At 41.9% G+C, this 27,735-nt stretch overlaps 1 protein-coding gene across 1 annotated transcript in view; it reads left to right on the forward strand.

The window, feature by feature from the left end:
* Window positions 1-467: 467 nt before the first annotated feature.
* Window positions 468-27,735, forward strand: part of LOC133350258 (DENN domain-containing protein 5B-like) — a 58,668-nt gene continuing 31,400 nt past the window's right edge. The window contains 3 exon segments of the mRNA XM_061564423.1: window positions 468-1,025; window positions 24,155-24,229; window positions 26,955-27,064. Coding sequence (XP_061420407.1) covers window positions 929-1,025; window positions 24,155-24,229; window positions 26,955-27,064 — 282 coding nt within the window. The 5' untranslated portion in view covers window positions 468-928.

The raw sequence follows: 27,735 nt of genomic DNA on the forward strand, positions 1-27,735 counted from the left end.
ACCGAGGGGTTCCAATGGAGGGTAAAACCGAGGGATTTGTGAAGAGGGAGTTTATTGCATCCTGCCACTGCGGGACACCCCGCCGCCAAACTCGAGCGGGAGGGATGAGAGAAGGTGAACTGGCGTCCGTCGATCCGAAACCCCCCCCCTACTCCAAGAAGATGTTTTTGTTGTCGTTGGTGGTAAACGAAAGTTCTAGATTTGAAGCTTTCGTGACTGCAAGGATTCATACTCTTAGTTCTTTCGGTAAAGTCACGTAGGTAAAAAAAGTTAATAAAAATTCATAAAAATAAAATTAAAATCATTTTTTACCCTACGTGACTTTACCGAAAGAACTAAGAGTACGGCAAACGAAAGTCTCCAGCGCCTCGCCGTGGCCGGTAAAGGCAACGCGGTGAGATTTGGTAGCGTGGCATTGTGGGCCCTCTAGTGGCGTTGTGGGCCCTCTCGTGGCGTTGTGGGCCCTCTCTCGTCAAATATGGCGCGGCGGGCAGGACGCAGGCTGCTGCTGCTGCTACTGCAGCTGCTGCGGCTGCTGTGATTCAAAGAGAAAAAAGACGATTTTGTTTGTTTGGTTGTCAATTTTATTTTGACTAAAAAAAAACAAGCACGTTGCGTTTTTTAGTCGTCGCAACGCCGCTAAATTAACGCTCGGAGTGTTTTTTTGTTTGTTGCTATTAAGCCATTAGCATTGCCTCCCGTCAAAGTGTTGAGAGAGGAGGGGACATCGTCCATCGCAGAGTCCGGCCCCCTCTCGTGTCGCCGCCGCCGCTCTTTCTCTCTCGGTGGGAAAGCGACGATGGTGATGATGATGATGGTGGCGATAACGCTCTGGTCGTAACAACAACAACAGCAGCAGCAGCAAGCGATCAGACAACAGCAAGGTCGAAGAGATCAGGCGAGACGTGTAACGCACAAGCGGGAAAAGATGAACGCACAGAGCCCTCCCGGGTGCCGCTTTGTTGACTATTTCGTGGTGTGCGGACTGGACCCCGACACGGGCTTGGAGGCCGACGAGCTCGCAGGTAAGAAGACGAGTGCGATGATGTCCAGCTGATGATGATGACGATGTTCTAATGATGCATAAATCATTCGTGTGTTTGTTGTGTTGTGTCATGTGTATATTGCGCATACACAAAGCGTGCTTCGAGTTACAACATTTGAAGCGCACTGCGCTACGCTCACGGTCTCATCAGGTGGACATCATTGGACGACTTCGCCTTGAATTCAGTAGCTGGTGCTGTGTGTTGTGTGTGTGTACAAAGGAGAAGGTTCCTCTCCACGGAAATATGTACAAAGGAGAGGGAGATGGGACTGGGGAATGACAGCTAATGGAGAGACAAATACGGTCGGGTGTGGTGCATGGGATTTTGGCCACAGCAACCCTTGATAGGTGCTCGCTAACAGCCCTAAGCCTCCCCACAATAGTCTTGTGTTCGGCTACATGGGGGGGGGGGGGGGGGGGTGGTGGGTCATCTGTCTTGGCGCATATGCAATTGTGTATCACATGCTGAATAGGCAGAGGTGTTATTTATTTATAGGGGTCGTCCAGAGACTTCTATCACAAGGATGAGACGGTGTGTGTGTGTGTTACCAACGCATATAAAACGTGTTTTGTATGCTTAATCTATGAACTGGTGCATACTCGGTGACTGCTGCTTGTGCTGTACATCATAAGTGTACATTGATTGTGGGTAGCCAGCTAAATGTATCGAGTGTTTCCAATAAAGTGTAGTGTGCGTAGGTGTTTGTATTTATTGAACTGGTTGAGAAGAATGTGACCGGGCTTGCAGATCCCAAGAGCAGCAGAAGACCAACAGAGACGGTCCCATAGTGCAGATATTGATGAGATAATGACGAGAGGTGAGGTCGTAGAGAGAGAGTGGCTTTTGTTTAGTACGTTGACTATTGACTTTCCCTACAAATATTATCAAGCAGCATTTGCTTAAGGCAAGCAAAGTCTGGACCGCTTTCGACCTTCTGGGTCTCATCAGCAGTCAAGATTGTGAAACAAATGCTGCTCGATTACCATGTGTCATTTTGGCAAGAGCGCCTCTTATAAACGATGGGACCCGGGGTATATAAGAACGCAGTGGGACTTGAATTATGTTGCAAATGTGGCCTTGCATGATACGGACTCAGGTTATTTGTTGAGTTGCGTGAGTTTGTTTACTTATATCTGCTGCTAACCCTGACATATGTCCTTGAATGATTATAATTCGTATATTTAAGAACGTTTATTTATTTCCAAACTACACCAGTCTGGAAACACACTGACAAGTTGTTTTCAATTTTGAGAAATTTCTGTCATCGAGTGGTACTTTTAGACTCGGTTATTTCTCATCAACTTTCCATTTGTAATGTTGATGTGAAATTTTTGGCATGGCTTGTGATAATGACGAAAACATTTGAGCCTCTTTCTCAATCCACTGCTGGATGAAGGCCTCCCCATGCCGTATTGGGTCATGGGAGTTGTTTGACCTTTACCACACTGGTCAGTGCGGTTCGGAGGGCTGTTCAGGACTAGATGAGATTTCAGCTTAGCCCGTGGCCTGGAATAGAATGTAAGCTGGCGGGTTAATCGTATTGCAGAGTACTAGCCATTGCTCCACTATTCGACTGCACTCTATATGTATACCATTGTATATGTTGAAACTACTGTAAAGCAATACTTGACACTGGAAATGGTATTTCTAGATAACACACACAACCTTTCTCCACCCATATGAGCTTTTTTTCTCTAAAACATTTACTCTGTTTTTATACAAAACATCTATTCGCAACAATAATACGTCCCACTTTTTTTGTACAGAGCAATGGGGGATATGGCTACCTTTAGACGTTATATAATCCAAATTGTGTTGTGTAGTTGTGTGACTTATTTACATGATTGTGTGTGCCTGGAGTTAATGATTGAAAAGGTCACTGGGCGGGCAGCATTGTGGAGTGTATATGCCTGCATAATGGACCCCGAATTCATATCTATGCTCATCGTCCTTGGAGCAATGCTTGCATCCACCCCCACTTGCCCAGGCTGTGTTTGAAATGTGCACCATTTCAAAACCGTGAATTCGACTTTGATGTGCTCTTCTTTTCAGGTCTAAATATTTGGCTGTTGTATAACAAGTACCATAATTATGTCAATGAATGCAATAATGGAGCATGGTTATTGCATTGTGTATGGTGTGCAGATTTTCCATCACAGCATTGTCCTATGCTGCACCATCCCTGTAATACAAGCAACTCTTTGTAGGATAGCAGGATAGAACAATATGTACAGTACTTACAAATCTGAAACAATATGCAATGCAGTAACCGTGCTCTAATTTAACGGTTATTATAATACAATAATCAGCGTAATTATGGAGCATGATTTATAGTATATTGTTGTAGTTGTAAGTACAGCTTTTTTTCCTAGTCGCAGAGTTTGTAAAATGTACAGATGTTAATTGAGGCGGCATAGCAGCGTTCTTTATACGGTACAATATTCTTCATCATATGTGCTTTTAGTAGGCCCTCGTGCCAATAAACCCTTTCTATTTAACCAATAATATCCTAATCTATTCATACTAACATAGTAACATATCAGTATGTATCTTTTATAAGGGCGACTAAATCGCAAGATCCAGACAAGATCCACGTCTAAATCTGTAGCGAAGATCTCTTGTTGTATTTATATTTTTTATGATTGATTCTGTTAACCATTCCTGAGTTCCGGTTATCCTACTTGTTCATGCCCCATATAAGCCAACTTGTATAAATGTAATGGACAATACTTTAACAGTCCACTGCTGAATGAGGGCCTCCCCACTTGTTTCGGTCATGAAGATTGATTTCACTACACGCTAAGCCAGTACAGGGTTGTTGAAGGTTGTCCCGGACTCGTTCGGTTACCACTTAGTGGTTGTGTTGGCCGTGTCCAGGAATCAAACTCAGGTTTTCTTGGTGCGTAGTTTAATACTGATGTATTGTAAGTGCTTTGGTTTATGCACTTTACATACTCATTCCTTACATTACCCTCATTACAATATGTTTTCTGATTAGAGTATCCAGGGACATATATGTACTTTCATCATCATACAAAAACGAATTGCATCCTGGTTTCAAAATACAGCACAGTGCAATTATTTTATCTGTTGTGTTGACTTGCATCTTTTAGTATGCAATTCTGTGGGTTCTGTTGGCAGATAAGGAAGTTATTGAACCACAGCTATGCATGATTTGCAAAGACATTGCGAGACCAAAACTACATGCACAGCAGTCTTTGCTGCACTACTGCCGAGGGCTATTTCCACAGATGGAGCTCTGTAAGAACTGAAAACATGATTGGACATGTAAATGTTTAAGTTTCAAAATCATCTCTATTCTGTGTCCGTACACCGTTTGAACACACGCCTATGATTAAATCACCTGGGATGCACCCAGTCCCATCACACATTTGAAGCTAAGCAGGGAATTCGGCCTGGATATCGCTTCGGATAGTGGGCAGCATAGGGCAGTGCGACACAATTCATTGCTCTGCATTTCCTCCACCTTGACCAACTCACTGTGACCAACGTGGGAGAAATATGTTCAAATACCCCTCATGACCCGCATGGTGTGGGTGAAGCTCTCATCCAGCAACGGATTGACAAACAGGCTGTATATGTATACTTTTATGTTGTCATCACTACCATTTTTTAAAATAGCGTTTGGTGGGAACCAACCGCAAGCATATCAAGTACTTAATGTAAAAATGTCTCCACGTCCTAAAATCCTAAACTCTTGTTCATAATTTGAAGGACGGTAATGACATGTTCATTATTTGCATGATGGCAATTCACGATGGGGAATGTGAGTCGTGATCTTTCACACACATTTGAGTATTTTTCTCCCCAAACTGTTTATCGGAGGCACATGGAATGTTCATGAACAGTATAATTATGGTGACTTTTTCAGCCCATTTAGCACACACCACACAGGATTCAGTGCTCAGTTGCATCACCTAGAGATGTCATATATGCCTCACTGGTGAATTTGCAGCCAACAGAGGTGCCACCTAAAGCCTTTCACAAAATTACAACATATGGCGATGTATTTTGTGAACTCTCCCCTAATTAGAGAGCAGCACGGGCGATATATATTTATCTTGAGAACTTTGCACACCAAATGTTTTGCTGGCAAATGCATTTCGAACATGATGGCCCAGTTGCTTGTTTTTGGCTATCATTGCTCTAACATTTAGTAACCTCTTCTGCATAGAGCTCTTTTTGTGTAGTAGAAATGTCACAGTGCTGTTTCATTCATATCATTACACTACAGTATTGAAATGTCACAGTGCTGTTTCATTCATATCATTACACTACAGTATTGTATGACATAAGATTTTCGCTTTGCAGTACGTATATTAAACTAAACTAAAACTATACTATTTTTTGTTTTACCAGTAAGGGCCCACTGAGCTATATAACTCATTTTCATGATAGCACAATGAAGTGGCTTGTTATGTGGAAATATAGCAGCCAAATATTTCAATTGCATGTTTCTAAATGTGGAGGGAAACACTGGAGGACTTGGAGAAAAATCCACGCCACCACGGGGAGAACATGCAAATTAAAAATATACAGTCATCAGGGTCGGGATCGAACCCACGATCTCCTGTATACCTTGCGAGGAAGTTAACATTTTGCCACCGTGGCACCATTATATTATGCTAGCCCATTAAAGACTTAAAAATACATGATTAGCATGCTATAAATTACTAAGCAGCATTGTACTTGTTCATATTTATATTATTTTGCCGTAATTCATGCACCATTGTGCAATGCAGCACGCCCAAGTACAATGTGGCAATATGGATAAGTACTCAGCTGTGTCAGGTGGCTTGCCTTGGGCAAAATTACTTTGTTAGCCAGAGCATGCTGATAGTTTAACACTTTCCACACAGCAAGTGTATAATTAAGTATTCATTTAAGTTGCCTCGTATGTGGTACATTTAATGGGAAATGGACAGACAAATAAAAGCCACGAACTAGTGTTCACTAATTTTAAATAGAGTGTAGAGTTGCAAAGATGCAGAGGATGGTTACAAATATTATAAAAAGAAACATTTTTAACGACCTTTTTCTAGCACGGAATTTTAATTTGGTGGAATGAACATAACTGTTTAGAGCGAATCACACACCCCAGTGCTCCGCAATGAAATGTCGGAATTTGGAAGTGCACGTTAACGTTTTTTGTGATTCATTGTTTAAAAAAATAATCACTATAATTAATGATGCACAATTAATGTGTTAGGGCCCGACCTGGTGTTTTTGCAACTGTGCTGTGCATGTGGTGAGTGGTGATGAGTCAATTCTCCAGGCGGATGCGACTCTCTACCGTGGATTTACGTAATACCCTTAGAATATTGGTGACAAAAATATCGGGTAAAAATCTATGAACTGTGGCTCAGTCTTTTCCGTCTGCCCATGTTACTTAGAGAGGAAACCGAGGGACTACGCCGAGGTCAGAAACTTAATTACAAACAGACATTATTGATCACATGAGCTTTGTAAACCAGTCAAATGCATCACCGTTGATGACCATTGGTGCTCTTATTTGCTGTGTGTTTAGGTAATGTGGAAACGGCATGTGAGAAAAACATATATTGGTGCGCCATCACCAGCGGGGTATGCCTTCTTCAGACCACATGATTTAATCTTGAGCCACAGAACACAGTACTGTATCGTGTATGTAAGGCTTAGTTCTGGCTTGTCTCAAGGTCATTCTGTTTCCTTCCTTTTTGTTCAAAACCATGGCCTTGTTTCTATAATGGGAAAAAGAACTGAAGTCATTGGCTTTGTAACATTCACCGGTTGAAGCTTTGTATGAATTTACTCAAAAAAAAATACCGCAGGAGTACAAAAAATATTATTTTACATAAATGCAAATACTCTACAGTATTCTAACTATTGCTGTGATGTGTGTAGCTGTTGTTTGAACCAAAAAATGTTAGAATCTTGTATTTAGGTCAGTTGGTAGGGCTTTGCCAGTTCTTCGTCTCTTTGATGTTTAACACAGACAAGATAAGGCACATCCTCAACATGACTCCCATGAAAAATACATGACGGGAAATCTAGCTGAGCCAACATTGATGGTATTAGTGTGCGGGAACAGCAAGGCGCACGGTCTGCTACAACGGAAACGTGATTGCAGGATGATTGTGGAGAATGGACAGTGCACTGTCACTCGTTGATGTTAAAGCAACGTTGATGGAGGGCATTGGAGAATTTGATTCAAAATGCTTGAATGTTTACACAGCTAGGCATGCGTAATACTCTACGTGCTGTAATTGTTTAAAAATTATGGTTCTGTTGAAGCAAAATTAAGTTGCTGATATTTTATTTATTTGCATGCATGGCTTTTTAATTGGTTCTGCAATACAGCACTTGGCTTATAAAAAGGAGGCCAAATGTAGTTTTGTTTTTTTACTCTACCAATACTGAAATTTACAATGTCACAGAAGCCAGTTTCACTCCGTGCATTAATACACTTGCAACAGGAATCAATATCTTTAGTGTTTCATTGAAAGGTCCAATTGGTCATTGTAATGATTTTTTGGATTTGAACAAAAGACTGCAATTACATTGCCATTTTGTTTTTACCTGCACTCCACGATAACAGTGGATCATTTAGCTCGACAAATGCTGCCTTGTTTTGATCTTTATAGCTCCGTTGAAATAACAGTTATTTAGTCACTCCTTTATATTGCTCGTGTACTAGTTCTGATGCTCTGTGATGTATAAAGATTGTTATGCCAGTAATATGTATAGGTAATTTTTATTTTACCGTCCATTGCATTGTATAAATCGTATGCTTGGCTATGGCTAACATCGGTGATAATGATCTGAACCGGTCTTGGGCCTTCCCCTAGGTCGACTCGGCCTTAAATAACTATCTGGTGTGGTGTTTAACATCAGCGTTGGGAAGACAAAGGGGGGACTGAGTGTGGTGCTGGCTGCACCATTCCCCCTTGTGTACCACGCTGGCCATGATGGAGTGCTTGTGGAGCAGGGCAGTCTGTGTCGGCTGAACGAGGAAGGTTCCTTTGTCTTCCTTACTTGTGTGTGCTCTACCAGTTTTTAAAATACTAAAAGGGGATACACGTTTATGTCTGTAGATGTTTCCCCAACCACACTAGCACGGTTGGCTATGTACAGTGCGAAAGAGTTTTCAGTTTCATTTATTTGGCATAGCCCTGTGAGCCATTCGGCTCTTGAATCGGGTGCAACCGCAACAAAATTACACAAGATCCAGGTCCGATTCAACACTACATAAAATCCGTGATCTGGTACCGTCTGTAAAAGATGTGGTTCCAGACATACAGTACCCTGGTGTCTACAAACTAAGTTGCCTCTGTGGTAGCAGTTACATTGGGGAAACCAAACGACATGTCTCAGACCGCATCCGTGAACATAAAGCTGACCTGAAACACGGTAGGACAAACACCTCAGCCGTGGCAGATCACTGTTACAACTCAGTGGGCTCACATGACATTGACTTCTCCAAGACAGAGGTTCTCTGCAAGCCATCTGGCTATCATGAGAGATTCGTTCATGAGGCGATCCACATATACAAACACAGAGACAATTTTAACCGAGAAGATGGATTCTGGCTTAGCAATCACTGGAAGGACGTAATAAACCATTTCGATACACATTGCGGTGGGTAGAATAATACATAGTGTTATATTAAAATGTATAAGGTGGTTTATAGCAATACAGTATGTAATTTAATGTTGGGTTTGCCTATGGCAGTATATAGTACGGTATAGACGCGTGTGATGTAAGAGAATAAAGTTTAGATGGAAGCATATTATATAATTTTTTACAACGTAGAATTTTTTATGTATTACTTACTGTTAGTAACTCAGCTTATTGTAGAGTATAGTAAGTATACTGATGATGCTATGTAGTTTATACTTTAGTTTGTTATGCTGTTTATACTTTAGTTTGTTACGTGGTTGTTTAGTAACTGCAGCTACATACTATTAACATTCCTTTCCTTTGTTAATGCTACCCCCCCTCCCCCCCCCTTTGATGCTGCTAATCCTGCATAATGCACGGGCATAGTATTGATTTGGAACCCCCCCCCGCCCACCTCCTACGCATTTTCCATATGCTGAATTCCTCTTGATATGCAAATTATTTTGTTTAGGCGCTCTTCTTCCCACCTCCCCCCCTCTAACCCAGCTTAAATATACGCTCCAAGCTTGGAGGTGCTTCATTCTTCGCCTGAGGACGGCTGCTTGCGTTGTGGCCGAAAAGTCGTGAGAATTATTTTATTTTATTATGTTTTATTTTTATTATTTTATTACTTCCCTTCTACGTGACTTTACCGAAAGAACCAAGAAGAAGAAGGTTCTACATGCGTACGTGCATTTTTCAGGGGTACATTTGCGATGCACGTGTTCCTGGTGGTTACTTTAAAATGTTCACGGGAGGGGTCGGCTCATATGGATTTTAAAATGAATATGAATGTTTCCAACATTGGGTTAATAAACCAGTGTTCCAACAATGTTTGAATGTGACTGTTAAGTTGGCTGTCACCAACCAGCAGGGCTAACTGAGGCAACTGTGATGCCTGCAGCTGCATATGAGGCCCTGAATTCGGGTTTCTCGTCTCAGGAACAGAATCTCTACATAGCCCTGTCGAGTTGTGTTGTTCTTGTTAAAACAATACAGCATTGTTCGCATTTAAACACTATTAACTGTCGATTGTCTGTGGGCGGCTTATCCAGTTTGCGGATTATCCATTCTCATTTGCACCTTTCAGCATGCAAGCTGGCTTTGTCATCAGCTGCTCCTCACTCGTGGAGAGCAAGGGTTTCGGTGCCCACGTGACTGCAAACAAGTCTAAGAAAACCGATGGGGGCATAGAAGAACAGTACATCAATGCATTCTGCTGCATTGCCCTCTGCAGTCTGTAGCACCTGTAATGCATGGTATTCTCCCATTAAGGTAATTACCCAGGCTCAAGTCTGTGCTTAGCTTCTGAGATCTTACGAAATTCTGGGTGATTTTGTCATCGGCAGAACTAATTTTCAGTCGACAAATTCTAGAACCGTTGCAGCTCTGTGTGTGTGGGTGCCCGTGCCTCACAATTTAAAGCCCCACATGCGAGCTGCTTGTCACAGCTCTTTCCCGTAACTTATAATGCAGTTTGGCAACGTTGCGTGTTTGTCATGATGGCTCAATCGCCCAGGCCCTCTCCTTAACATCTGCACCGCGTCTGCCGCCCGGCCCGTGCGCTGTGCTTTCACACGAAATACAAAACTTGCTAAAATAAGCTCCTTGCTGAGTGTGTATATTCTCATCCTCATTCCTCCCCCAATCCACCCCACCCACCTCTCACTTATTACCAGAATGGAGTCTTCAATGTGTTAGGCTTGCCCCCCCCCTGGGGGGAGCAGTGGGAGTGCCCCCCCCCCCAAGCCATTAATTGATGTGACATCTGTTGTCTGTTTCAGCCCGCATTCGATTGCTGTTCGGAGTGGGGTTGGAGTGGGGTTAGAGGTTGCGCTGGGGTGCAGCTGTGTGGCGTTTGGCACCCCCGCCACACGCACACACAGATGGGCATCGCGGTGATGAATGGCAAAGGCTGAAGGTGGGGCTGGGGTGGCAGTTTGATTCATTTGCATGTAAATGCGTTTACTTACGTTTTGCCTTTTGGAACACTTTCTCAGATATCAATTAAAGTATTGAACTAAAATTGGAATTTTTATCAGGTAAGGCTCACTAAGCTATACAGGTATAGCTTGTTTTCATAAGATACCGCGCCACAAGTGATCGCTCAACCAAGTGGCTTATCTTTTGGAAGTGCATAGCAGCCAAATACTATCAAACGCATGTTTATAAAAGGTGGAGGGAAAAACTGGAGGACCCGGACAAAAATCCACACGACCACGAGTCGAGAGACATGCAAACTCAATATATACCGGCGTCAGGGCTGGGTTCGAACCCACGACCTGCTGTATACCAGGCGAGGTAGTGAACATCTAGCCACCGTGGTGCCAGATCGTTGAGCAATAGTTGAGATAGAGTTGAGCAAAGAAAGTTAATTTTAGATATGTTTTTAAGATGACTATTCTATACGCAATTTATAGGGGCGTTCAATCTCTGACAATTATCTTTGAAATGTATATAGTATGTAAATATCATGAGCATCTTATTATAACTCGATTGTAAGTTGAAATTGCTCTATTAGTACAACTTTTGCAAGGGTATTGTTTTGTTTGTACAGCTGGTTCTATTTAAACCAATCTGTAGTCATTTGCCTCGTTTATTTTTGTAGGCCTCTGATTTGCAGGACTTGTCTAAATGAGCTGTCATCTGGTTATAAAATAAAGGATATACATGATTGAGTGAATGAATGAATCACACTTGTAAGATTAAGATAATGTAACCCCAGCAAACCTGAAATTGATAACTGGCCACAGCTGACATGAGCGGTGAAGTGGTAACTGAGTTGGATTTCATACTCTTTGGTTCTTTCGGTAAAGTCATGTAGTTAGAAATAAAAGAAAACAAATCACGACGTTTCGATCGCAACACAAGCGGTCGTCATCAGAGAGTATGGATTCCTGCAGTCACGAAAGCTTAAAATCAAGATTGAGTAGGATTTCTCCTGTCTCCTACCATCTTGCCCCCCTTCACCAACCCTTGCTGACCAGCTTACTTAAGTCTGGCACACAAAACCCCCATGATTGACAAGGCACGAGGAGGCTTTCATCCAGTAGTGGATGAACAAATAGCTGTAAACTATTGTTATTTTACTATAATTATCCTACATGGTGCAGTATTAATTTGTGTATGTTCAATATGCTTGTATATAGTGTGCCTGCACCAGTATAAACTCACGACAACACTGTAGCACTGTCCAGTATAAAGAATTGCACCATATGCTGTGTTGTCTTTTTTTTGACATGATGGACGAACCCCAACGCCGAACAGTATGTTATTTTCGTTTCCTACAGAACATTTATGTTTATCGGGAAGAGCTTAGCGGTGCGGTGAAACTAAATTCAAGAAACACTGTTTTCGTGCGTGTTAGAGGAATTGTGGTGTACGTGAGACCACGTTGGCACGTGAAATACAGCACTTGCTTGAAGTGCGTGGGGATCTCTTATGGCCCACAGGAAGCAGATGGTCGAGTCGTCCCAATGTCTCCTCCGGTGACATCATTCTTGCGTTTAATGATCAATAAACGTGATCGCTTGTGGCCCTACTGTCAACCGTCAAACAACACAACAACATACTCGGGTCTCAAGACATCAGTCAAAACAACAAGCTGTTGTAAAATTAAAATGTAGTAAGGTCGTTTATAGAAAAAGATCTATGCTACTTGAAGATAATCCAAATATAAATAAAATGTGTGCGCAGTTGGCTTCTGTGAAATTTCATGCTAATTTTAAGGGATCCCGCTTAAACACATTTTTAGGGAATTAAATGCCTTAATTGTATTAAGGCATTAATATTTTAATGCTTTGTTTCCCCTCCCAGTAATTCGCACTCGACACTCTCCAAGCCATTACTTTTTAATTTAGATTCCCATTTTTGGTTTCCGCAGTGTACACAATTGCGTGGCTCTCAAGCTAAAATGTTGAAGTGTCTCCGAGTGGATTTAAATAATCATCATCAAAACTTGTTGAACTGTAGGTCAGTGGTCCGCGCACTGCACTTCGTACAGGGTGGCTTGATTTTGATGACGAGTCACTGCAAACATCAGTGACGGGGGGGCTATCCAGTCACCATTCCACACTGACCAGCGTGGTGAAGTATGGCTAAATAGAACCCCCCTTTCCAACATGGCGTGCAGAGGCCTTCATCCAGCACTAGATTTGTAAAATAGCTGAATAAACTTCACGCTGTTTAGTTGCAAAACGTATTTTTTTACAAGGCTCTGTTATAGCACCGTTTTAGATAATGGAGGTGAAATCAACGTGTACATAGTTATGGCATTAATCATTATTAGGCCTTCTTCCAGCAGTAGATTAACAAGAGATTCGTAAAATATTTGTAAAAAATTGTATTAACATTTCAATGACTATTCGTAGATGCGAATGAAACAAAAACGCATCACGTGAACCTTGAACTTACGTGTAACCAATAAAAAACCGTAAAGGTACGCATCGTCCCAGTTTCGAGCAATGTCACTTTGACATACTTGAAAACTTACCAGGTATTTCGTAATTTTTGCAACCCGCATTCATGCATGCATGTTGGCGGTGTGGAAATTTTTAAAAAATGGGTCACGAGTGCTTTTTGACAGGCGCCGTTTTGTGCGCATGCATTGGCTGGTCGTGGGAATCCCACTGCCGTTTGTTGTGCCGAGGTGAGTTGGCGAAATCGCAGGCAAAGGTCACTTTGGAGACTTAAGATCCTTGAGTGGTGCTCAAGCGGATCTTATTTAAGGGGTCTTCACCTGCTGGCACTGGGACGACACACACGGAAATTGCCATACGTGTTCTTCTGTCTGTTTAACATGCAGGCTTTCGCGACCAATATTATTCTTAATAAAGGTTTTTTGGGTTAGATCGCGTAACTATAAATGTGTCGTAGTTTGGCAAATCGCCCGATGATGCTGGATGTGATTACCAGCGAAACGTCCTGGATTTACTCTCCAACACACCGGTGGGCTGAATTAGTCACTAACTGTTTACGTGACAAACCTTACTGGCTGTGTTCGGTGGTGGAGGGTTACAACACATACTTACGCGATCTAACCAAAACATATTAATTATTAATTATTTTTGTCTCTCTGGCGTATATCATGTTTATGCATTTCTTTGTGCTTGGCACGAAAGTGTGAATTTTTATGGCTGGGATATGTGTCCCTAAACACCCACTGGGATGTGCAACACTCCGCGTTATGTAAATGTTCTCACATCTCTGGCCATTATCCTGTTACATTACAGTATTGCGAATACCGTTGAACATTGTTTAAGTTAAATTGATTCACGGTTCACATTTGTTTTTACATTCGAATCGCGATTGCCCATGGACTTTCAGTGCCGCGGATTAAATTATCCCCACCGAATATTGCGGCGCTATTTGAGAAGAAGATTCGTATTAGAACCATCAGGATTCATTGTTGCGCCGCGCCCGTAGGAGATTTTGCACTTGAATGAACCAGCTTATGCTAATGCACATGAGTCCCATTAGTGCTGCTAATGAGATGTGCACAGCATACAGGACCAAAGGCGATGAACCGCCACCTATTTCCTGCTTACCGTTAGCAAGATTTGGGTTGTTTTGTTGCTGGAGAGGGGGGGGGGGTGCGTACAAAGGTGACAAATTGGTTCCACGCCATCACCTTTACAATCACCGTAATCACTAAACCTTTAGCAGTCGTGTACACGTTCTTGCTGTGACGGATTGGAATTAATGACGTTGATCGGACGATGGATTACGTAGCTTTCCATTGTTTATTCGGGACCAGTATCACTTAACGTTTCTATTTTCAACAATAATCACTTGTCTTTTAAACTGAACGTTTGTTTTCTTTTGTACATTATCTTCTGTGTCCAAGGTTTAACAAACACGGCTGTGCAAATGTACTCTTCCCTTATGTTGTAAATATTTATATAACCGACTGTTTTCTGGCAAAAGATAGCATTGCTATGCAAGCAGGTATAGCTTACTTATGCAGTGCAAAGAGTCGTGTTGATTCATCAGAATGTCAAAGTTCAAATTAAAACCGCTGAGTAAGCAATTTGTTTATAGAACAAATAAATTATATTCTTGTTTCTTTCGGTAAAGTCACGTAGAAGGGGAATAATAAAATAATATAAAACTATTTTTTATTGTTTTATGAATCTCCGCAGTCACGAAAGCTTTAAATCAAAAAATAAATTATTGTTAAGTTTCCCTATTGTATAGACTGTTACTAGTTCGCCAAAAAAAAACAGTTTACTAGAATGGGAAAGCAAATATAAAAACAACCTTTACGCATATGCTTATACATATTCCATAATTCCGCAGTACCAGACCTGAGCTAACAAATTATGCTTAACAGTAAGAATACCTTACAATTCTGTAACAGTTTAAAGAAATAATATCAATCTCACAAATAACAGACAATATTTGGCATTTGTGTGAATTATTTTCTTTTTGTTATTTTTTACCTACGTGACTTTACCGAAAAAACCTAAGAGTATGAATCCTTGCAGTCACGAAAGCTTCAAATCTAGAATTAAGGAATGGGTGACTGATATTTATCCATAATAAAAGGTTTATTTTGGGTTGGGTCGCCTAAATATAAATGTGTCGTTAAACCCGCCACCACCCGACACAGCCAATTAGTAAGGTTTGTAACGTATAAACAAAAAATGCCAATTCGTTACTACTTTAGTACACCAGCGTGTTGGAGAATAAACCTACATTTACAATTCGAGTACAGGAATACCTTGAACTTTCGTCTGGTTAGGGACCAGAGCATGGACACGAATGTCAAAAATGGACGAATGTCAAAGCAGTGCCTTTATTTAGCCTTGCTCATTAAGTTTGATTATATCAAGCTTCGATTTAAAGCTTTCGTGACTGCAGGGATTCATCTTCTTCGTTCTTTCGGTAAAGTCACGCGTTGTGGCCGAAACGTCGTGAGAATTGTATTTTATAATGTTTTATTTTTATTATTTTATTATTTCCCTTCTACGTGACTTTACCAAAAGAACCAAGAAGATATATCAAGCTTTTCTTGCAAATTGAGAACCTTATAGGTTATTTTAGCTTTACTATCACCACACTTACGACCGATTATGAATATATTAAAGCACAAAAATAAGAATTTTTCAGTAATCACAAAAATTAGCACAGTATGAATACTGTACACGTTTTTTATAATCACGAAAATAACTATGAACACTGTAGTATTATACTGTTATCACAAAAATAACTATTAATTGTTTACAGTATAATCACAGAAATAAGTACAGTATTAATATGTGAATAAACACAAATATAAGAGATGCTCACTGAACGACTTCTATTCAAAGACTGAACGAAAAAGACGGCGCGTGGCAAGAACGTCGTGAAAGGTTTGGGATGAAATCGGACGAAAGAGGAAAGAGCGTGGACGAAATTTTAAATGTGGTGATAATTGAAAACGGCCGAAAGAGCGAAGCGACGAAAGTCAAGCAGACAAAAGTCAAGGTATCGCTGTACAACGTTCCGCTTGTGATTACAACCAGCCTCATCAAGCGATTCGCCAGAATTGCGAAGACGTCTTCCTGTTTAGTTCTTAAATAAAGTGACGGTGATGTCATCATTGTGTGGTATTTATCTGATTCCTAAGATACGTGAATCCATATTTATTGTCAGCAAGGAATTCTGAAGTGATAGACGCTACACCGCGTGATCAAGAAACTAAGTTGTGATCAAGTCTGAGGTCTTGTCTGCACAGTACACCGTGGATTCCAATCACCCTGGAAGACCGCATTTAATTGACAGTCCTCTCTCATACCCCGGTCGGGAAGTCATCAGAGGGCACAATTGGGAAAAAACCCCGACACTTAAACAAAATGTGTCGGTGCACGGTTCGACAAGTGATGCGCAAAATGTCTGGCAGCAACCATCAGCAGTATTTACCATGGTTATAGTGGACCATTAGATACCTTGTCTGGGTGAGTTTTTACTGGAAGTCCTTTGTTTATTTGTTCGTAAAAATGTTAAAAGATGTTTTTTTGCATTTTACACACCCAATAAATAGTGCATTATTGTATTACGTGCCGCCACGATGGCTTATTCTAGACTGTGAAGCAAAGCCAATAGCTGTCCGCAAATTTAGTTCAGCTCAAGGTCATGAACTGAGTCTTGCCTGATGGCAGTTTGGTCAAATTGTGTCCACTTACCAAGCCCAGAATCCTTTTCTGTGCTTTCTTGGACTGCATTATTTCCCAGCTGATGTAAATAACCGCCGAACAGTCACTGCTGGCCTCTAGCAACTGGCATTTTTAAAAGGCAGTTATGATCGCTCAGACATTTTTGGGAGGGGGGGGGGGGGAGTGAAGCAGTGGTTCAGTGGTCTGCACACTACACTTTGAACCCAACAATCCTGAGATTAAATCCCTGCTGTGGATAACATCTGTGGCGAGTAATATCTGAACCGGTACTTTGCTGCTCCATCGCCAAGCTGCACTGATCAGCGTGGGACAAATACGGTTCCAACAAACGTCTTGACCAGCACGGTGTTGGGGAGGCATTCATTCAGCAGCAAATTAACAGAGGCCCCTAAATTAGTATTAATACAGGAAGGAGGTTACATTTTGGAGGACTGAAAAGGTCAGTTACCTACTGTATAAGAAGTTAATCTGGTTTTTAAGGTGGCCCAACAATAAGGTCGCAATAGACAAGTTAAATATAGACCACCTTTTGTGGTAATGTGGTGTGTCAACCTACACAGCAAAAAAGTACGCTTTTTTTAGCCCTCTTGGTGTTCTGAAATTACCATACAATACTGGGATGAACTGGAACCGTTCGGCAGTCTGACATGGCAGGGGCTTGTGTTTATGGGTCACTAGGCATGGGGGCGATTGCAACTGTGCCAATATGTTCATGTCCTTGAGTCATGGGATGAGTATTTGTGTACAGTGATTATGAAAAATATGTCTGAAACATAATGAGAATAGCAGCTTTTGTACTTTTGTATTCGTTTCGGTCCCCTTTTCGCTCTCAGAATTGATCATTGTTTTACGTGACATATTTCACGCCTCCGCAAAAAAAAAGCGCATCTGTAAAATGTTTATATTGACCCCCTGCAGCATGTGGAAAGTAATGAAGGGAGATGGATTAGAAAATAAAACGTACCCTTTGAACTGGGGACTTTCTGGTGTCATCCATTAATGATTGGCCTGTAGCCTCGTGGTGCTAATTAATGAGAACTGCAGTTGGATCCCCTGGAGAGCAGTCTCCATTATTTCCTTGGGCCCTGCCCGGTGAGCCGCGATCACTCCCCAGACCTCCTGTTTAGAGTGGCCGCGTGACTGCCACTGGATCGTGTGTCTCATCTCCATTTCCTGATGCTGCATCTCAAATTACAATGGGTAGCGCAGTGGAATAAATAAATAAGGTGATGGGGGGGGGGGAAATCACGCATAGTCATTATTTGCTTCATATGGATGCATTGAATTTTTTTTGTCAATAATTAAACACGATAACCTTTGAAATAAGCGAAATCACGACCTTTTTTCGGCCCTTTGAGGCCTCTTCATGTGTCTGTGTTTTTGACCGCTGCCTCTTATCAGGGATGGCTCGGCAATGAAGAGCTCTCCCTGAATGGGATTTCTGTGTGAAATTGATTTTCTTTGCCGGACCTCCCACCCCTGTGGCAGAAGGGAGAGAGCTCTGACCTTCCTTGATGAAACATTAAATCTTCTCGGCACCGCTTGGTAATACCGTGAAAGTGGATGGGATTGCAGCATTAGCTAAGCGCTGTAACCAAACGTGCCACACCTGGCCTGGCTTGTGGGCCCAGCTATATTTGCATATCACAGCGAAAATATATTTTTAACAGACGCCTTTTGGCGTGTATGCTAGCAAAAATGTATTTTCTCAATAGTTTACTAGTTTATACATGTGTATTGTACAGCAAGCATTTTACCACGCAGGAATCAGTTGAGCTGCTGTCTGTGTGTGTGAGATTACTACATCACAGTAGCAACAACAAAGACCGTACTGCTATTGATGCACCGTTAGGAGTGGATACTATTAGTGCCTATGAATAATCACCCTGTCCTAATGGTCGATACATTTTGTACTCTCGTAAGTCTGCCCACTTTGTGAATTGAAATGAAAGCAGTGATTTAGTGAGTTGTGGCTAGAATGGGGCGTTATATTTAAAATGGCGCAGTAAGAATGGTTGTGGGATTTTGGCCGCAAATTCAAGGTATAACGAGGGATAGAAGTTGTATGCAAATCACAGGGTGGATAAAACCCCAAATACGTTCCCTTTCTTTTTAAGTGCAATCATCTCAGCTCAGACCTACTGTGTTAGAAGCTTCGCACACTGAGAGCGTACACATCCTTGGGGGGGGAGTGGAGAGCTCGTGTCGGATGTATTATTAATAAGTCAGTGGTAAACTGCTTTGTTTTTACTCTCGTAAATAATGCGTTCTGCACACCTATGAAAATGCAATTCTGAAATATGTATTTGTTTGAATTCTTGAGATTTATAATGCCTGCTTTTAATTAATCAGTTTTGATGTCCAGGGAAGGTTTAGCACAGACTATCGATATTAAACAATTTACTGCAAGAATAAATGGTGAGGGGGGGGATTGGGGGAAGGAACATGCCCAGGCATACATATCTAGTGCTGTGGAAATGGAGCGATGATATTGGCTTGTGTGGAGTATCTGGAGGAATTGTTACCTGGTAAGACTGTGAGCAATGGTGAAATTAAGGGGGAAGATTTCATCCTGCAGTGGATAGCTCATGGTTGATGATGAATATTAATTAAGGCGGAGTGGAGCACATTTGTGAGCCAAAGATTTGGAGGTGATTTGGTAAATCGGCGAGATAAACCTGATGGCGGTACCCTGGGGTCCCATAAGCCCCCGGCTCTCGCATAAATTGCGTTGCGACGTCATTTCATGTCAGTTGAAGGCGAATGATACGGCAATCTATTCCTTTCGACGAGCTCTACACAATGTGCTAATCAAAGTTTCAAAGTTTGAGTTAACTTGGAAATATAAGGCAATACAACAGAGTCGGCCAACAAAACAGTCAATACCCCACCTAGTTGATTACGTTCTTCCAAAGATTGCTAGCAGAGAGAGACTCACACAGAGACAGAGAGAGACACACACACAGGCACACAGATATGCTTTTATAAATGATAAGAGATACAGGGAGAAATTGGCTGGCTTATAAATGAAGAGGCAAGCAGGTATGCGGAGCTACGTCTCCGAGATAAGTGGACTCGCATTCCCAGTTGATGGCCAATATCTGCTATTGGGGGAACTGCTGCCATCACAGGGGGAAAAGCCAGGGCTATTTAAAACTAGAGGCAGCGGCGAGTGAATGGCGATTTCTGGGTGTGATGACCCCTGCATCACAACAGCGCTCGGCAGCTCACACGGGTCGTCACATTCTCTTGCATCCTGCAGTGGCCCGGGATACGGGTTTGAAGTGTGAACACCCTCTGTGGTCCTTTGAGACACGTCTGAGGGAGAGGTTTTTTTTAACTATTGAAATTGTGTGTTGAAATTGCAGTATTTAAATAGGAGCAGTACAGACGTGTTCTGCTTTGAGTGTAGAACGCAGCGTGGAGGGTTTTGCAATAGCACAGGAATAAGCCGAGCTATTGTCACACCATTATTGCTTCTGTTAAATTGCGACTTGGCATTTGTATTGTACCCTTAAGAATGCAGACATGAAGCCTTTTTTTTATTACCACCAGAATAATGTGATGATAATACGCTGTAATAACACTTCTCCTAATGTGTTTCTCCTTCCACTTTTTATTGACCGATTTAGTGCACACACCAGCATTTTATTAGAGGGTGGGAGGGAATACTAACTATAGGGGGAGGTGGCAGCAGTTCTAGAAGTTGTATAAAGGTGTCTGCCTTTTTGAGATACCAACCAAGGAAACTTCGCAATGATCTGACCTTATAAGAGGGCCTTTAATAACAGCCAAAGAGGGCAGTTCCATGATTTCGGATGTATATTTTGGACACTTTACAGATGCGCGTAATCAATTGGTATAATCATAAAGTGCCTTATTTTATGGGTATAGAATGTCAAACAATTAGGATTGGAATTCAGATAGGAAAAATAAAATCTACCTTTCCCAATAATGGAGAAATACTCATAAATAAAATACCACGGTGTCAACACGTCCCTAGTCAAACTGACTTTTTCACCAACTGGGATTGTGCTGTTACATGCAGTTTCGTGTGCCTGTCCATCCATTGACTAATTTCGTATCTGATCCATATTTTCTAAAATATAGCTAATCACCTTCAAATGGGCACTGTATGATTATTATGATTTATAACTTTTGACTGTGAGCATGCCTAATTTGTAGAGCTTCCCCATAGCTCTTGACAGCTTCAATTAATTTAGCTGCTTCACATTTTTGTTACAGCCGACACAGAACTTTGTACACCTCCCAAACGGTTACTGAATTAAATGCTTAACACTATATACTAAAGATATGGAGCGATGAAATCCATTTATGTGCAGTTGCAAGGTGGATTATTACATCACAGAATTGAGAGATGATGACAGCTCTTGATGACGCCTTCATCGAGCAGTGGATTGAACATGGCTGATGATGTGGACCGTGTCTTAGTTCATTCATCATTATCACGATCCATGGGCAGATAAACCCATAGGTGTATACTGCACATTTCGTCATTTGTTTCCACTTTCCTCTGTCTTGTGCCAAAATGCTCAAGCAGTGCACATCTTTCTGGCACCAATCTCTTGTGATGTCGTCATCAAAGCCATTCTCTTTTCGGCCTTCCTCTATTTCTGGTTCCTTCCATTTTTTCGAACAACACACATTCAATATTCTTGTTGTTTGCCAATCTTATTGTACTATTATAAATAACAAAGGGGAAATTCACCATTGGTACCTCATTTGCCAGTAAAAAATATGATAATTGTTTTTTTACCCTTTTATCTGGCAACAAAACTGACACCTGTTTTACGAGGAGTCATGTTTGCATAGACCACAATACCTGCAGTCATAATGCAAACAAAAAACATAACTCTGATAATGTATGCACTGTCCAAGGACAAAAAAACATAACTCTGATAAAAAACATAACTGATAATGTATGCACTGTCCAAGGACAGTGCATACATTATCAGAGTTATGTTTTTTGTTTGCATTATGACTGCAGGTATTGTGGTCTATGCAAACATGACTCCTCGTAAAACAGGTGTCAGTTTTGTTGCCAGATAAAAGGGTAAAAAAACAATTATCAAAGGGGAAATTATCGAAGGTTCTTGATACAGAATTTCAGGTTTATGATGCAATACTTGATTGGCAAAAGAGAGATAATCTCTCGCATGCAGTTGTTTGTTGAGCTGTACCACAGAGAATTCGTTTTTTACAATTCAAACCGACAAATCCGGTTTTCACGATGCAGGGATTAGCTGCATAAATAACTCTGGGCGATTCGATGTTAGAGATGAAAACTGAAAATCCATTTTGGACTGTCATTTAATCAGCAGTGACTAAAGTACTGTCCCAATCGGTTTTGGCATGAGTTTTTAGCAATTTCACTACCGCTATTTTAAAATGGCCTCTTTTCACGTCATGTTCTCTGCCTCTTCTTTCTTTGAGAACTTTGGGGGCTGATAATGATAAAATGCCTCTCAGGCAGGGTATTTTTGGGGTTTTAACACATTCCTGCGGAGGGAGCTGGTAGGAACGTTGGGTTGCTCGGTCAATGGCCAGGGTCAACGGCGGCGTGGTGTATTCCGAAAATATGGCCGTCTGTGAGCGCGGGCACAAGCCGGCGTGAGTAGGTTAAACGTTGAGTTTTATAAGGGCACCACGGGGTGACCAGCCCCTCCCCACCCAGCCCCACCCCCCACCACCCCTCCCACCCCCACCCAGCCCACCCAGCCCCTCCCCACCCTCCCCTCCCTTCTCCACCCAGCCCCACCCCTCCCATTTTTGAATGCAGGACGGACGGACACAATAATCCCCTGTGGGCTGGTGTAACCAGGAGGTTCCTACCAGTAATATTCCTGGTTGTAAACTTTTAAGAGGTGTTTATGTGTATATATTGTTACAGTTCCATCGATATATTTCATAATGTCTCGTGGTTACATTTTTATGATTTTTGAGGATGCGCGATAAGAGCTTTAGAACCTTACGCTGCGGTGCTGGTGTGGACCATGCTCTACTTGAGGCAACGTCACCACCGTGACCCCTAAATCCCAACCCCCCCCCCCTCCCACGTGTGTGTGCCACGTTCTGAGAATCGGGAGGCAGTTTCGACCAGCACTTTGCCCGAACATACGGTGAGGCTCAATGTGCAATCTTATGCACGTATGTGGCCAAGTGAGTTCCGCTGAAAGTGATTTTTTTTTTTACCGCCAGTGTGCCACGACCCTTTTGCAAGAAAGTATTTTTGGTATGGAATGCAAATACCCTTCTCTACTGTAATGTCTCGGGTATCGTCACAGAAGAGCAACTTTTAACGCCAAACTTTATTGCAGTGTGATTAATTTTGTCAAGGTTACACAAGAGTATCCACGTTCAGGTGTAAGGTGAAATTGCATGTGCAGACTTGTTAGTTCTTCCACTAACCACTTTGGACACACTCAGTAAGGGTGGATGTGAAAGCACCTGCACAGCCTCATTGTGTACAACATTTATCAAGAGTAAAACTGCAGAATCAGAAACTTTATTTTTACTGGAGGAATCTGATGAGCTGTGAAGCTGTTTTTCCACAGATGCCCAGTATTTTCACAGATGTTCAAGACGGTTTTTCCTTGCAATCCAGCTCTGAAACCTTTTGAATGATGGAGGAGAGGTTCTGGCTTGTAAGACCAAAGGCTGAATTTCCATGTGGGTAGCGTGTCATTGAATCAATATGCAATCTGATTTTCCTGTTAACCTCTTCAATCATAATTGCTTAATAATGCCTAGTTTAGATTTGTCGCAGTAGTTTCCATTGTTAATGAAAAGGATCTTATACCATGTATGTATTTAAACTTGTTATATGTTATCTATTTAAATTCAGTGCAATACCAAGTGCCAACTAGATAATTAATTTGCGTCATCTATTACCTCTGTCAAAAGTATGACCATCGTCAGTATATTTACATTAGAATTCTAGTTTGTTAAAAAGAGTATGTAGGTCTGACACATTTTCGAAGTGAAGAAGGCAAAATTACTTTTCTATTGACATCGTACTGCTCTTGCCAGGGAGTGTTAAATGTTGCATATGGTGAACAGACACTGAACTGCTCTTACACATTTGTCTTGATGACTGACCTTTATCGATGGCTCGCAATTTTAATTAATAAATTTTTGTCATTTTAACGATTTTAATTTTCAGGTCTAATTTCATCCCTCGGCAAGACATAAGGAGGCGATTCCATTTTCCCCAAAAGTCCGCCCTCTGTTGTGACGTTTTGTTCACTTGTGCGTCTTGGTGCTGTCGCACAGCTCTGATCGAGTGGCTGAAGGATGAAAAAAGCGGAGCCCCTGTGGCTGCAGGTTCCAGAGAGGGAGGTGCTCAAGGTAAAGCTAGCGCCCGCAGTGGCCTCTGCTGTTGCTGCCTGCCCAGCTCTTCTGCAGATCTTCCAGTCCTGTCCTGCCAACAGCCCTCATCTTCTGCGTCTTCGCAATTAACCTTCCGCATCTCTTGACCTTTGCGTGCAGCAGCGACGTCGAGTGTGGACGACGAACACAGCGAAGCAACGCAAGCTGCGTTTTTTTGAGAGAAAAAAACGTGTAAACAGGGCTCGCACAAAAGCGCTCCATTGCTGGGCGCGTGACGGTGCATCGATTTGCCGACTCAAGCCGACTGTCTGTACTCGTGATGCGCAATGAATCGCAAGAACTGGTTACAAGTGATTGCAGTTTGTGCGAATTACACGATAACGCGAAACATTTTGGCCAACGGACTGGACGAAAATTTACAAACACGAGAGAAAAAAATGACGAGCAATTTGTCGATGCCATTTGTTTTTATTCTATCAATTCAGTACAGCAATTGTAAATTGCTTTCAAAATTCGGGTGTGTCCACTTACTGCGTTGCGGTTTCTGCTTTGTGAATGCAAATGCATGTGGGTTGGTTTCAGGGTACATCCTCTCTCCCTGCTGGTGGTTGGGCCTGTGCTTGCTGCAGGTCCGTGGTTTCAGTTTGTTCTTGCCGTTTCATCTTTCCAACTCGCGGTGTCTGTGGCTTGTTTTCCATTTTCTTCATGTTGGTGAAAATCAGGTTCTTTCAGACTCTGAGAGATTCTCGTTGATTCACGCTTCCTATTCTCTTGCCGAGCGTGATGATGAATCGGTTTATTTGCTGTGATTGTGGTTGTTGTGAAGCGCTGTTGCAGTTGTTTTCTAATAAGGCTGCGGTTGATTATAAACCTTTTGTGTATATGCACTTTGGCGTGATATGCAGGTTTCTATATTTTATGCAGTTTCAGAATTTGTATGACCACTGCCAGCTCAGAGCCAAATCTTTGAATGCGAATCGGTGAATGCATTTTGGTGATCACCTATCAACATATAAGTAGATGAGAAAAATGTAAACCACACATCATTTGTTCGTTCATTTCTCAAGCCGCTGAATGTGAAAACAAATTAACCTGTTAAATTTGCAATGCATTTTCACACATCTTATACAGTTGTAAAGCAACAGATGTCACCAAATGTTTTGTTAAGACATCTGTAGCGTGTGTTAATACTGAGGCGCACACACTATATTGTGGAGGTAACGCGTTTAATAAACAACTTACTGATCACTGGGTTCTATTGGTAAGTGTGGCTAGACTGTCCTAGACTGTTCAATATGTGTGGGTGAGTTGACTATCACCGGATCGGTAGCACACTTGCTACGGACCCACGGTTTCCAGCCTAAACCTACACAAACGAGCCCCGAATCTTGACTTAAAGCTTTCGTGACTGCAGGAATTCATATTCTTTGGGTCTTTCGTTAAAGCTACGTAGATAGGTCAAATAATAAAAAATTATAAAAAAAGAATAACAATATCACGACGTTTCGATCGCAACACAAGCAATCGTCATCAGGTGAGAAATATCACAGCAGCCCGTGATATTTCTCACCTGATGACGATTGCTTGTGTTGTGATCGAAACGTCGTGATATTGTTATTCTTTTAAAAAATTATTTGATCTATCTACGTTACTTTACCGAATGACCCAAAGAATATGAGCCCCGAATCCCCTCAACGCTCCCCCTTTTATCCCCTGGCCGCCCTCGGCTCCGCCCCCTCCTGTATCAAGACCCGAGCTCTCCGCTCCCGGTCACGTGTCCTTTCGTCCTCCAATGGAGGCTTCCGTTTCTCAGCGCCCCTCCAGTTCTGTTATTGGCGCAACAGCATAGAGACCTCGTTATGGGTCTCTACACATCCATTACTATCATTTTGCTCTCAACGAGATGTTTAACGTCCTGATTGACATAAGTCATCGCGGATTGTGCATCAGCGAGACTTACATCATCAACATCCACCATAACCACACATCTGTCAGAGGGACTCAACTGGAAAACACAGCACAAAAACGTGTTTTGAGGATAGCTATTGAAAGCCGACTAGAATCAAAACGATGACATGTAGTCACAGCCGAGGGCTGGGTTGTGGAGGGCTTTTGGGATGCTGAAATTGATCGTTACGAGACCTATATCCGGTCAAAAACTTGCTTTAAAAAACTTAAGTAGCGTTTGGCAAAAGCTATCGAATTTCCACCAGTCCCCGGAGAATGCGTTTGCATTTATTTCAGCACAGCATGCTTCGTGTAATTGAACAAAACATTTAGTGATGCTCCTGTGGTGGCAGTGGTGCCCAAATCATTATAAAAACTCAACACATTCTCGTCAATAGCACTGCCTTGTAAAGAAGACATTTATAATCCACGTCATCTCTCTGGACTTTATATGATTGTGCTATGAAAATGGGTCATTTTCTGAAACGTCACCTATTTTCTTCCGTTTAAGGCCACAGTGTTATTGACAAATGTGTTGAGTTTCTTGTTAGCAGTGTAATTGAAGTGTTGTTCCGTCACCACCTTTTATTTGCCTTATGCCGAAACTGCAAGTGAATCTGTCTTCTCGAATGAAAGGCATTTTTCCAGGTGTCAACACTGGATAAGGAGCTCAGCAGCGGTGTGCGTTGATGCTTTGCTGATAACATCTCACAGCGTAACTGACCTGGTCCCTTCGTATTGAACCCTTACACATTCATGTGCAGTGTTTGCTCTCTCTCATGTTGTTTTTGCGCAGGAGAAGATTTCGAGGCCAGCCCACTGCGGAGGACGTTTAAGTCGAAAGTCCTTGCTCATTATCCGAACAACGTGGAATGGAACCTCTTTGACCAGGATGCAGTTGGCATGGTAAGGCATGGAAAAAACACGAGAAACAAAAAATGCCATTGCAAAACATGCAACGCACAATGCAGTTTTAATTATGAATACAATATCTGGAGGTGAGTGATGCCAATAAAAGCAATGGCTATGGACAATGTCTTTGCGCATACCTTTGTGTTTGTATCTAATTTTATAGATATTGATTTTTTCGTTATAAAACGAAACCTGCATGAATACCCATTGGGGTATGCTTTCAGCCGCTAGAGAATGGCTGTATTTCCTTGCTTACATTATAGGGTGCATTAAAAGTGTGTTAAACTTGAATTACAAATGTTTGTGAGCTAAACGCACATCTGTGAACGTATAACCACAATATATAAATTTATACATGTACTAATATACACGTGGACAGAGCAATGTTCTGCATGCAGTCGAGACTTCTAGGATGTGCACTGAGAAACATACACGTATCAAAACCCAGTAATTATACAACATGAGGACAACGTTGGCATGTGGATGGAACCGTTGGATCAACTATTTACCCAACTTCGATTTAAAGCTTTCGTGACTGCAGGGATTCATCTTCTTGTTTCTTTCGGTAAAGTCACGTAGAAGGGAAGTAATAAAATAATAAAAATAAAACATAATAAAACAATTCTCACGACGTTTCGGCTACAACGCAAGCAGCCGTCTTCAGG

Source organism: Lethenteron reissneri, chromosome 33, assembly GCF_015708825.2.
Source record: "Lethenteron reissneri isolate LAM-NWPU_2019-01 chromosome 33, ASM1570882v1, whole genome shotgun sequence".
Classification (NCBI taxonomy): domain Eukaryota; kingdom Metazoa; phylum Chordata; class Hyperoartia; order Petromyzontiformes; family Petromyzontidae; genus Lethenteron; species Lethenteron reissneri.